Source organism: Mirounga leonina, unplaced genomic scaffold (genome assembly GCF_011800145.1).
Source record: "Mirounga leonina isolate KUSES-001 unplaced genomic scaffold, KU_Mleo_1.0 Mir_101595, whole genome shotgun sequence".
Classification (NCBI taxonomy): Eukaryota; Metazoa; Chordata; class Mammalia; order Carnivora; family Phocidae; genus Mirounga; species Mirounga leonina.
The window spans coordinates 10,409,785-10,423,079 of NW_023270158.1; the positions used below are offsets into that span (position 1 = coordinate 10,409,785).

At 42.6% G+C, this 13,295-nt stretch overlaps 1 protein-coding gene and 1 long non-coding RNA gene across 3 annotated transcripts in view; one reads left to right on the forward strand and one right to left on the reverse strand.

The window, feature by feature from the left end:
- POLA1 (DNA polymerase alpha 1, catalytic subunit) overlaps window positions 1-13,295 on the forward strand; it is a 296,908-nt gene that overhangs the window by 274,834 nt on the left and 8,779 nt on the right. The window contains exon 37 of one of the 2 annotated variants that reach the window (XM_035001027.1): window positions 7,136-7,493. The exons of the other annotated variant lie outside the window; for it this stretch is intronic. Within the exon in view, the coding sequence (XP_034856918.1) occupies window positions 7,136-7,224 (89 nt within the window). The 3' untranslated portion in view covers window positions 7,225-7,493. Of the gene's footprint in view, window positions 1-7,135; window positions 7,494-13,295 lie in introns of those variants that run through there. 2 annotated transcript variants of the gene reach the window in all.
- Window positions 2,439-13,295, reverse strand: part of LOC118007848 — a 25,941-nt gene continuing 15,084 nt past the window's right edge. The window contains exons 2-3 of the long non-coding RNA XR_004678504.1: window positions 4,127-4,239; window positions 2,439-2,543 (exon numbers count right to left, since the gene is read on the reverse strand). This is a non-coding gene — a long non-coding RNA (uncharacterized LOC118007848). The remainder of the gene's footprint in view (window positions 2,544-4,126; window positions 4,240-13,295) is intronic.

Genomic DNA, 13,295 nt, shown 5'->3' on the forward strand with positions numbered 1-13,295 from the left:
CTTTACGTGCTTAAAAAGTACTGAGGGACTTAAATTCATTTCAAAGTAACAATAATAAACTCACTACGTATTAACACAGAAACCCATTTTATGAAAATAACTACATTTTCCAAAAAAATTATGAGGAGAGCAACATTTTAAACGTTTGCACATCTCTTTAATGTCTGCCTTAATAGGAGACAGCTGATTTTGCATATCCACCTCTGCATTTAGTCTGCGGCGGCATCCCACACCATGTAGCCTCTGGGCACTCCCCTAGCGACTCAGAGAGAATTAGAGTAAAAAAGACAAATTTATATAAAGTACCTCTTTATAAAATTTTCAAGACGTTTTGACCTTGGGGAGCCCTGAAAGGGGCTCAAGCTTCCCCCTCAGAGGACCCTGGCCCACACTTTTAAGAACAGCTGCTCTACAACTAGGGGTCAGCGAACCTGAGTGGGAAGAAAGGTACATCTTTATTTCGCTCAACCTCTAACTGGAATTTAGTGCTGCCTTCACTTATGGAGAGAGGCCTCAAACTACAGTGGTACCAGTGCTATCTATGATTTTGTCGCCGGTAGAAGTCACAGGTCTTTTCAGGTCACGTTACAGTTCTTGTGGATATCTCAAATATTACGTCTCATCTCTGCTTTGAAATTTCAGTCGCTACAGCACCACATCTTGTCATTTAACACCCTCAAAGGAAAGTACTTGTACTTTTATACCCTATGTCCTTTAAATATTTTGATAAATGTATTTCACTCTAATTGCTTTCCTTTGTGTTTTATTTTACCTATTTTAAAACATTCTGGGGCACATGGGTGGCTCAGTCAGAACAAGCGTTCTGACTCTTGATTTCGGCTCAGGTCATGATCTCAGGGTGGTGAGATCGAGCCCCACATCGGGCTCTGTGCTCAGCGCCAAGTCTGGTTGAGATTCTTTCTCTCCCTCTGCCCCTCCACCCCCGCTTGCTTGCGTTCTCTTTCTCTCTCTCTCTCAAATAAATAAATAAATCTTTTTTTTAAAAAAGTAAAAATAAAAACATTCTGAGAAGGGATCCATGGGCTTCAGTAGACTGCCCAAAGAGGTTGTCAGTACAAAAAATCCTGCAGAGGCCCTGCCCTAGAAAGTTACAGAGCCAGAATGGCGTCACTAGGCCATTTTGGAGAATCGATCTGGCCCCAAAGCAACCTGAAATGTGGAAGTGTTCTAAGAAAGCAAGTTCCAGTGCCGTGTTGTCGGCCTGTATCCTGCCCACCTCTGTACACACAACTTCAGCTTTGGGTCATCAGAGTAAACAGTGTTCAGAGTGCACACTCTCAGTTTTCAAGAGAGTTCAGCACCTTGTAATGTATATTTTAGAAAGGGTGCTGGGGTGCCTGGGTGGCTCAGTCGATTAAGCGGCCGACTCTTGATTTTGACTCAGGTCGTGATCTCAGGGTCCTGGGATCAAGCCCTGAGTCACACTGCACTCAGCGGGGAAAATGCTTGAGGATTCTCTCTCCCTCTGCCTCTGCCCCTTCCCTCTGCTCACATTCTCTCTCTCTTTCTCTCTCACTCTCAAATAAAAAATCTTTAAAAAGAAAAAAAGGAAAGGTTGCTGTCATTCACATAATAAACTCGTCTTCTCAGCAAACTCAGCTACCCCAAATGTTCTAGATAGCCAAGGCTTTCCTGCCACTTGTTACAAGTTAATAGAGCTTCCTAAATATTCCCAGGCGGGCAGAGAAATAGGCTAAAATGATTGCTTCTGAGAAGGGGCACGGGATGGATGGGAGACATTTTGTTGGTTGGTTGACTCTTTAATTTTAGCAGTTACATGTGTGTGTAATTTGAGGTATGAAAAGTTCAGTATAGGGGTGTGTGGGTGGCTCAGTCGGTTAAGCATCTGCCTTTGGCTGAGGTCATGATTTCAGAGTCTTGGGATTCGAGCCCCAAGTCGGGCTCCCTGCTCAACGGGGAGTGTCCTTTTCCCTTTCCCTCTGCCCTCCCCCCTGGTTGTGCTCTCTCTCTCTCAAATGAATAAGTAAAATCTTAAAAAAAAAAAAAAAAGTTCAGTATAGCTGGTTAGAAAAAGCTGTCCCCTTTCTCAGAGTACTCGCATCCCCCAGACCTTGAAAGCACCCAGTTGTAACTCATTTGTCATCTATTTCTAGTACTCTGTCCTTATCTCTAAACAACAGGCCCAGAGTGCCTTCTCTGCTTGTTTCCTACAGTGGACTATGAGGACCTGGTGCCCGCTCCCACCCCCACCACAAATGCACACTTCCCGCCCCCTCTCCCGTGCTCAGGAGGCAGTTAGATCACACTTCTGGCCAGCCAGCAGTCAGTATTTATACATACCAACCCTTCCCCTGGTTATCTAAACCTGTTCTTCATCCAGTTCAAACATACCTGGTATTCTGGGCTCGGGGCCCTCATGGCCTGGTACAGAGCTGTTATCCTGAGGACCTCCCCTTACCTTCACCCAGAGTCCTCGTGTCCTGGATTCTCCATCTTTGTTTACTGTTCCTCCTTTGGGGAGAGGTAGAGTACCTCTTCCAGGTGGCTTCCTGGAAAAGGATCTATGGCAGATGAAATGTTTGAGATGTTGTTTGTCTTAAAATGTCCTTAATCTGCCCTCAAACCTAATCACTAGTTACAGAATTCTAGACTGGAACTCCGTTTCCTTCAAAATTTCGGAAACATTGTTCTACTGTCTTTTTTGAAAGCTTATCTGATTCTTAATCCTTCCTATATGTGACCTTAAATTGCTTGTTCCTTTTATGAAACTTGAAGGATCTGTTTTGCACTCAGTCATGGACACATTCACAATAGTGTGTCTCAGTTTGGGACAGTTTTTATACACAGTGCTAGGCTGTTTCTGGGGCCTTTCTATCTGGAAAATCAAGCCGTCCAGTTTTGAGAAGTATTTATTGAACACTAAGTGCAAACGGAGAAATATTTATAGAACACTAAGTGCCAGATGCTATTGTAAGCATTTTCTGCATCTTAATTATTTAATTCTTACAACACCTTATGAAGTAAGTACTGTTGTTATCCTGTTCTACAGATGAGATAGAGGTACAGAGAGGTTAAGAAACCTGCTCAAGGTAACACAGCAAGTTGATGGCAGCTAGGATTCAAATCCAAACAGTAGCTCTAGAGCACATTTTAACTTAACTACCTTGTGCACAATGCTAATGGTTTGTAAATTGTGTAAATAACTAAAACTAAGTCCCCAACTTTGTTACAGGTGTCCCCAAACTTCCTTAATGGACCAGTTGTCTTCACCAACTTATAGCTCTTTTATCCACCTAAACCTTGTCAAAAATGTCCTTAGGCTCCGGGGAAAATTTTTTTTTAACTCTTTACCTCAAATAAAATGTCATTAGCAGAGAACTGGTTGGTATTAAAATAATTGCATAAAACTTGATTTTCATTACATGAAAGTGTTGTAAATTGGCCACTTAACCGAAAATAGTAGTAAAGAATGCAAGTGATAAAGCATCAATATCCCTCTTTTTCCCTTCCTTAATAATTGAGGGAGTGTTTTCAAATCATAAAAGCTTACATAAGGGTTTTAGAGGAATTTAGATTTTCTTTACTTGGCAGTCATCTTCATTTTTATAAAACTGACATCACTAAAACTGTTTTTACCTCAGGTTAAAATTTGACTGACCTATTCTGTTGCTGACTTGAGTCATACCAGGTCACTGAAACCCAAAATAAGTATGTTCTAAGTATTGGGTAACCATTATAACCTATTTAGAGCCAAGATCCACTTAAGACTCGTTGACTTCTTTTCTCCATCACTGAGATGGTGGACATGTTCATCAATAGTGTTCTGATGTGCTCATTAGCTCTCCGCACAGGGAGGGATGCCAACAAAATGTACGGAAATAAATTCAGTGGAATCTCCTTGGTCAGGAGTTAGGACTATTGTTCTGTACGTCAGCCCATGCACTGGTAACATTTTTTTTGCAGTAATGTATTTTGTGATTTGATTTGGCCCATGGTTTGTCTGAATGCAGGCAATTACACTTGTAATAAGGGTTCTGCTGTCCAGTTTTTCTCCGTCCTGAGGAATGTCAGAGGGCGAGTATTCTGCATCTAAAGGAAACATGAAAAAGAAAAATGGAAACACCCGAAGAATGCCTTTACTTACATTAATCAAGGAGCAGCTGCTGCTGTAGGTGATGAGGGCCTGCTCTGCGCTTAGCTGAGCAGGCCATGTGGGCCTCCAACAGGAATGAAGTCAGGCTGTGAGTGATGTTGCCTCTGTGTTTAGAGGGAAAGACCGGGTTAGGAATATAATAAAATGTACCAGCTTGGGTAAAATTATAAGGGAATCTGCCCCTTGAGTTTGGGATGGGGGAAATGACCTATAAATCACTAATATCTGTGCACTATGGAAAAGATTTGGACCCTGTATTTTCCCCTGTCTCCCCCTTATGAGATAGTGATTTTCCTTGAGGAATTTCTCTGTGTATCCACTAATAGAGAGATGGAAAGAGAAAGAGTAACAGATTAAAATCATTTGATGGTAAGTGTGTGTGTCTTTTCAACTATATGTTTCTCTTTGTAGAACTCCCTAAGTCAGGAAAATCATTCAGGTGAAGTCTCTGCATTTTGATGTTAACAGATTCCACTCTTACAGATAGACAACCAGTTACCAACATGAAATGAGGGTGGTGATGGTTTTCGAAATGAAATAATGTTTGAGGTAACTTGGAGTTTTCTCTCTGAACTTTGGCCACACTAGAAAAGCTAGGAGGAGGGAAGCAGCTCTGTCAAGCACAGAATTACACACGGGGGGAAGAATTAATCTAAATACTGAGGGAGAAGCCTGTGTTCTCTTGCATGATATTTAGCAGCAAGAGCAAGGAGAGGGATGTTTCTTTCTTTGTGTAATGTGCAGTAGTTACAATAAACACAAGATTTCCAAATCTCAGAGGACTCTCTTGACAGTTGCTTGATAACAGCTTTTTTCATTCCATAGTTTTGACAGTTTGTGTGTGTTGCCGTATCTAGTGTAAACTAAAACATCACTGTCATTCTGTTTTTCTTTTGTATGTGGCTTCTTTTTTTTTTTTTTTTTCATCTTCAGGATAATGAAAAAGATGGGCTTTTCACTTGTAGACTAGAGTGAGGCAAGTTGTGTGTGGAGATTAGCATGTGTTTATGAGTTTTGAAAGATTCAGGGTGACAGCAGAACACTGCTTTAAATAATTTCCTTCTCCATATTGCTTCAGTAAAAGTATAAGTGGGATGTGTAAGTTTTCTCTTAATCTTTTGATAAATAGCAAATCTAAGGCATCTGTGTGGGTACCTATATTATTTATCTGTGGTTATTGAAAATGAATGAATACAATAAACATCTCTAGCGCTCCTGGCTATGCAGCCTTTGAGAAATGGGGAGCGTTCCATTCTTTGTCACTCACATGGTCTTGCCCTGTTCCACCTTGGTGCTTTTCAGTCCCCAGGTATGCTTCCCCTCATTTGATGGATGCCCCATCCCACCCACTTCTGGCAAGTTCATAGTTACATGACGTCATTGGTCTGTTTTAGAAACAACAGGGTTTCGCCGCTGTTGTTTATTTATCAGGTCTTTGGTTTTCTAGAGGAACTCTAGAAACTAAATTGTATCGGCTCCGTTTTCGAGGCTGCAAGGGGAGATGACAGGCCAGGAGCGCAAGTCAGGGTCATGGCAGTCTTGACTCCTCAGGTGGAAACTCTGAGATTTGGGGGGGTTTTTTTGTTTTTTTTTTTTAACTCTGAGATTTTGTACATTCCAGAAGGGGTCTTGTGGAATTTATCCTGGGAGACCTTCCCCCTCTCCAGCCCCAATAACCTTTGATTTACAGAAATCTCAGTGAGGTTATTTTGCCATCAAACCAAATTTGCTGTAGCGTAGCAAAGCTCCCGATGCCGTCATCTGGCATGTTACAGACAAATTCCAATTACTTTTCTACTTCGAGCTATTGTTAAACACTACAAGCTAGCTGACAGTAAAATTATAAATACAGGTGTTGTCACACTACACTATAATCAGAATTTTAATTTGAATTTTCATTCGTAAAGCCTTTTTTTTACATGAAAATAGGAATAGAATTAGTTTTATTGACAGTAAAAAGACATTTTGAAAGCTTCCTAAATCATTACCTGTATTTAGCAGGAGGAAAAATTGTATATGTCCATGTAAAAAGAAGAGTTTTATTATCACATATTTACTCATTATATTTGGTGGTAAATAAAACGGGGAAGACGTGTTTGACACATGATTGACGGAACTCACTGGGTTTTTGCTTCATCAGAACAATAGACAGACATAAATATGTATTTTGCTTTTGTTTTGTTCTGCTAGTGCTAATGCAGACCTGTAGACGAAATCTTCTTCTAGCAAATTAAGTACAGCCTGTTGGGAGTCTGCATGCAATGCTCAACTTTCCATTTGGCAATTTTCTCTTCTTACCCAGATTCATCATCTATGGCGCTTTTTCCCCTTGCGTGGTGGTTGGAGTGGGTTCCCCCTTCTCAAGTCCCTTTTTTTCCCTCAAGGCATTTAGTGTCGTGTCTGCCAGATTTCAGTGATGAGCAGCGAATTGCTTTTAAAGTGGGCATTATGCCAGTTCAGCAGCACAATGGAAAACCAATCTTCCACCATTCTACTTTTGATGCTGTTATTGTAGCATTTTAGATAACTGCTGCCACGGAAAAAAGGGCGGGGGGGAGATGTGCTCAATTGCTACCAGTTAGTCAAGTTAAATCCAGAGGAGCATTAAAATTACTCTGAAAACTGTTTGTCAGAGGTCATGTGCCGTCTGAGGCTGCCGCACGTAGGATGGATGTTCTGTTCTGGTGGCTTTTTTCCCTTTCTTATTACTGTGACTGACCAGCTCTCTAAATAGCCCTTCACTACCTGTTTACTTATTGTCTTCACCTCCCTGTTGAAAAAATGTGTCAAACAAAAATGTTGAAAAGTTTCTTTAAAGTGCTGGAAATAGCAGGAGACTGAGTTGTTCGGGGTGCTAGAGTTTGTAGAGTGTGAAAGCAAAAAAAAGTGGGGGAGAGCAAGAACATAATTCTCCAGTTTCTATAGCAAGATTACTGTTTTCTTCTTTTTCTCTTCACTTTTCAACTACTGGGTTCACTGTTCTACTTTTTTTTTTAATAGCACAAATGGAATTTATCCTCTCTCCATCTCAAGTCCCCCCTCCACTGGCTCCGCTTGTGAATGAAAGCGGCTGCCTGCAGCGGCTGTAGACCAGACGGCAGCTGGATGGTGTTGCGTTGGATGGCTTTTGGAGTGAGCCATATTTTTAAAATCAGGGCCAATAGATGGACCATTTTGAGGGTGGCAGTAACACAGTAAGCCTGCTCCATTGCCTCAGAATTTATTTACACTTGAAAAATTACATAAATGTCCAATAATCTGTGCTGACAATAATTGAGTTGTGATCTATTAGGTGTATTGCAGTAATAATAAAAGTAACTCATATTTCTGGGTTGCCTGCCTTCTATTTTATTTAGCTTTCTCCTGTCTCTAATGGATTGTTCTCTTTATGTCAATCATGTCTGTAATTTCACCAGACTCTCCGTCTTGTGAAGACCGGCATTTTTTTTTTTTAATTTTATTTATTTATTTGAGAGAGAGAGAACACATGAGAGGGGATAGGGTCAGAGGACGAAGCAGACTCCCTGCTGAGCAGGGAGCCCGATGCGGGACTCGATCCCGGGACTCCAGGATCATGACCTGAGCCGAAGGCAGTCACTTAACCAACTGAGCCACCCAGGCACCCAAGACCAGCATTTTTGTCTGTCTGGTTCGTTCCTGTATCCCCAAGGCTTAGAACAGTATCTGGCACATAGTAGGCACGCAATAAATACTTGTTGAATGAGTTAATAATTTGTGCTCTTTTGTGGCTTCATGGAGTTGTCTCTCTTTACTTATTTATATATCTTTTAATCCAGCTAGAATGCCAAACTGTGGTGCTAAAGTACAGCAGGCACACTAATTTATCTTTTGATTCCTTAATTCACCCCCAGTTGTACGCGACACCCACTTGGGTACTCAATAAATATTTGTTGAATGAACAAGTGGAGAAGTCCAAACACAGGTTATTTGCCAATAAGGGCTAGAGCCGTTTGGTGGTAGAGATGGGGTAGCCTAATGCCCCACCGGTCAGTATTTATAAAGAGTCTACAAATCCTCAGTCTTGGGGTGCCTGGGTGGCTCAGTCGTTAAGCATCTGCCTTCGGCTCGGATCATGATCCCAGGGTCCTGGGATCGAGCCCCGCATTGGGCTCCCTGCTCGGTGGGAAGCCTACTTCTCCCTCTCCCACTCCCCCTGCTTGTGTTCCCTCTCTTGCTATGTCTCTCTCTGTCAAATAAATAAAATCTTAAAAAAAAAAAAAAATCCTCAGTCTTACATTGGTCCAGAGTTCTTTCCCAGGTATCACACTGCTTTTCTGGGCTTATTTTCAAGCAGGTTTCAGATCCCTACTTTCCTTCAGTTCCTACTTTGAGAGCATTTCAGTTTTTCCTAATGCATGCAAGAAAAGACTCCAGAAATGATGCAGGCAGTATTCAGAACCAGCCCTCTCGCTAGTGCCATCTCAACGAATCCCTTGCACACTCTGCAGTGTCAGTGGTCCTGTCTTCATGCGGGAAGGCGGCTGCCCTGCATGGCGAGATGCATACAGGCTAGCAGGTAGACCTCCCTCGGCACCATTTGCCTGTCCTGGGGAATTAGGTTTCAGGCACTCTGTCATTCTGCTGTGTCCTTTACTACCTGCCTTCCCTCGGAACTCTCTGCTTCCATCTGCGAAGTGAGGGAAATGCAGGCGTAGAGGCAGCTGAACAAGGTCACAGGCTTCAGAGAATCCAGTGACTTAAGAACTGTACCGTGGAGGACAGACTGCTTTCCCTTTCCCTTTTCCTTGAGTTGTGAATGTGACATAGCTTTAAATGGATAGCAACAGTTTGCAAATCAGTAATACCCATTTTGTCATTAGCTTTGGACTAAGCATTAAAAAGTATACATTGAGGATTCTCAAAGTAAAAATGCAAAGCAGTGTGGGGATTCTTTCTTGGCAATGAAAAGTATGCATATTAAACATACAGAAATGGAGGTGATGAGTTTCTCTAGCTACTAACAGATTCTCTCAAAAGAATGCCTTAATAAGAAGCCTTTTTTAAAAAAAAGATTATAGTTTTTAAGTAATCTCTGCACCAAACGTGGGGCTCAAACTCATAACCCCTAGATCAAGAGTCGCACTCTCTACCGACTGAGCCAGTCAGGTGCCCCAAAAGCCTTTTTTTTTTTTTTTTTTTTTTTTAAATAGCAGATATAAGGATTTTCTTACGTTTTACCACAGGGGTTATGCATTCATTTGAGAGGAATCTGGAATATGCAATAGGACATTCCCTGATGTGCTCATTCCATCTCTTCTCCAATATCATTTGACCTTCATCCAAGAAAAGCCAAAGAACATACTGAAATAAGGATTCCGGTTTTAATTAGAGCAAATTTAAACATCTATAAAGTGGAACATTTTGCCTTACATGCCCTAGCATCAACATTTTACATGGGGAAAAATGAGGATGTTCATTGTAGCATCCTGCATCAGCATTTGTTAAAATTCCAAAGACTTTCAGTTGCCTGAGCCAACTATGGAAAATCTTATATAAGAGTACTGTGAGGAGAACTTGTGCCTTAAAAAAAAAAAAAAAAAGATAAATCGTGCAGGCTGGGGAATAGGAGAATAAGAGTTTCTCTTCGTGTCCCTCCACAAAGAGACTTTAGAGGAAAGAGCATGAACTAGATTTGTGACCTTGCAGAAAGCCTCCTGGTCCAGTTTCCTCATGAGTATAGTGTCTCTTCTGTTCAACTTACTGGGTTATTGTTAGGATGAAATAATAGGGGATGCCTGGGTGGCTCAGTCGGTTGATTGTATGCCTTGGGCTCAGGTCATGAGCCCCAGGTCCTGGGATTGAGTCCCACATCGGTCTCCTTGTTCGGCAGGGAGCCTGCTTCTCCCTCTGCCTGCCGCTCCCCATGCTTGTGCGCACACTCTCTCTCTGGCATATAAATAAATAAAATCTTTTAAAAGATGAAACAATAGAATATGTACCTTTGTAACCCTCTCTATAATAGGAATTAAGTGCTTTTCTGTAAAGGGTCGGGTAGTGAATATTTTCAGCTTTGAGAACCACATGGGCTCCACGGCTGCTACTCAGCTACACCATTATAACCAGAGACGGTACAGAAACACATGGGCATGGCTGTGTTCCAGTAAAACTTTATTGACAAAAACAAGGGGCAGTGTCGATTTGGCCTTCGGGTCATAGTTTGGTAATCCTTGACTTATAATAATGAAAGGCATAAAACATAAAATACCAAATATTTCCTTACTGCTCCAAGTAAATAACCCCCCATTTTGGAATCAGTGCGTGTGGTCAGTGTTTTCCCATCCTTGTAAGGAGGAAGCCTGAAGGTGCCATTTCTTTCAAGAGAAAGTCACCTTCAGTAGGTTTTAGTCCAGCCTTCCCAAATTTTTACAAATTCTGCAGGGAGAATTTCATTCCATTCAGCTTATATTTATTGGTGGCTTCACTTAAGCCATCTAGTCTCATACGAGCCTCCAGCCTTTTTTTTTTTTTTTAAGATTTTATTTATTTATTTGAGAGAGAGAGTCCGAGAGAGAAAGAGCACAAGAGGGAGGAGTGGGAGAGGGAGAAGCAGACTCCCTGCTGAGCAGGGAGCCCGATGCGGGACTCGATCCCAGGACTCCAGGATCATGACCTGAGCCGAACGAAGGCAGTCGCTTAACCAACTGAGCCACCCAGGCGCCCGCCTCCAGCCTTTTCTCAAAGGAAGTGTTCCTTCCTTAGGACAGTCAGTCACTTTCCACGGAGCCTTGATGTCCTGGAGACTAGAAGAGTTGACAGAGAGGGACTGTGGCTATCTTGGTGATTAATCAGTTAAGGTTTCAAGATATATGGTCAGTGCTATGGAAACTGGTGGAGAATCCTATTTAAAGAGTCTCACTGATATATTCTGGAATTAGGAATACCCCACAGTCTTCAGGTTTCCAAGGACAAAATCACATTAGCTTAATGGAAGAACTCATCCCAGAGAGATTACAGTGTATCAGTTCATAGAGTTTAAGAAGATAAAGGTTACTAATCCTGATACCCTGACAACACTGGTATTTCAGGCTTCATAGTTGGTTCTCTAAGTGGCTGGACTTCTTTAATATTTATATTGTATCTGATGAGTCAGAAATCCAAAACCACATCTATTTTACATAAACATTAAATCCAGAGTAGCTGAAAAATGTATCTGGTACAGAATTTGCCTTCTTGTATTTTCCTTGGGTAAGGAGTTTGATGGTAAGCAGTCATTTAAAAGTCTGCCTTTGACTTCCTCTCAGATTTCTTAAGGCCTTAGATTTCCCCCATCTCTTAGCCGTTGCACGCTGAATCTGTGGGCTTTTTGTAATAGCATATTATAGCATATGTTGCATAATACATATCCCAACAAGTTGGCAAATAATATATTTATTCATGTTTTCCTGTATTCCCACCATTTATCCAGGGCAATGGCCCTCTCTGATAGGCAGTTTCTAAGATGGCACCCAGTGATTCCCTGCCTGTTAGTTTCATTCTTTTTTTTTTTTTAAGATTTTATTTATTTATTTGAGAGAGAGAATGAGATAGAGAGAGAGAGCATGAGAGGGGGGAGGGTCAGAGGGAGAAGCAGACTCCCTGCTGAGCAGGGAGCCCGATGTGGGACTCGATCCCGGGACTCCAGGATCATGACCTGAGCCGAAGGCAGTCGCTTAACCAACTGAGCCACCCAGGCGCTCCTGTTAGTTTCATTCTTATGCAGTAATTCTCTTCCCTTGAGTGTGGGCTGGACTGAGTGACAAAAGGGATGGAATGTCACTTCTGAGATTAGGTTACAAAAGATTGTGACTTCTGTCTTGAGTGTGCTTTCTCATTTTCTGGCTGATCACTCTGCTGGAAACCAGCTGCCATGTTATGAGCTGTCCTGGGGTAAGCCTGCACGGTGAAGAACCGAGGGCTCATCTAACAACCTGGAGGAATATATAGTCACTTATTATATTAATATGTTGCCAGAATACCTGGGGTGCCTGCGTGGAGCAGTTGGTTAAGCGTCCGACTTTTGGTTTCGGCTCAGGTCGTGATCTCAGGGTTGTGAAATCGAGGGCCCATGTCGGGCTCCATGCTCAGCTCAGAGTTGGCTTGGGACTCTCTCTCCCTCTCCCTCTGCCCCTCCCCGTCACGTGCACGAGCATGTGCGCGCTCGCTCTCTCTCACACTCTCTCAAGTAAATAAATAAATCTTAAAATACATTGCCAGAATACCTATTTGGTTTGGATTAATCAAAAATGTTTATGTTGGGACGCCTGGGTGGCTAAGTCGGTTAAGCGTCTGCCTTTGGCTCAGGTCATGATCTCAGGGTCCTAGGCTCGAGTTCTGCATCGGACTCCCTGCTCAGAGGGGAGCCTGCTTCTCCTTCTCTCTCTGCCTGCCGCTCCCCCTGCTTGTGCTCTCTCTCTCTCTCTCTCTGACATAAATAAATAAAATCTTTTAAAAAAATGTTTACGTTTTTCCCTCCACAAAGAATGTAATTAACCGTCTTGGTTATGACATCTGTAGACACGTGATACACAAGTTGAGAGGGAATGTATACTACCCATGAACAAAGATGGAACCCAGGAAATGCCAAGAACCCTTGGAGTGGTTGTAGCTGCAGCCATCCCCAGTGTGCAGAAGGGTAGAGTGTTAGAGGTGGCTTGCCTTAATGTCAGGATCGAGGAGGGCACAGCCCCTTTTCTGTCCTCTGTCCAGAAAGTGGCTTAGACCCTGGTCATAGCACGGCTGTTACTTTCATGTCCAATTGTGGCCCAACCGTATTTCCATCCATTTACATGGATTAGAACTGTCCCTGACACAGTAGCCTAGGCTGTGAGAACAGAAGGCTGGTAAGAAGGGAAGATACCCAGAGGATCAAGGAGCAACCAGGGCAAGGCCTGTGTTCTTTGCCTTTATCCCCAAGAAGACAAGAGCCTAGCTGGTCCCACAGCCTTTGGCCCAGACCTAGAGTGTGGAACCCATTCCACAGGTGCCTCTTGTGCATATTTGCTAGACCCTGAGGGTTCGCTCTTCTCCCACCTCTGGAACGTGGCTGTAGCTTTGTCAGTGACTAACGCTTGCCGTCATTGTCAGTGACTAACATTTGGTGAGCACTACTTCATCCTGGAAACTGCCGGCACACTAGCCCTTCAACCTACTCGTTCATTAA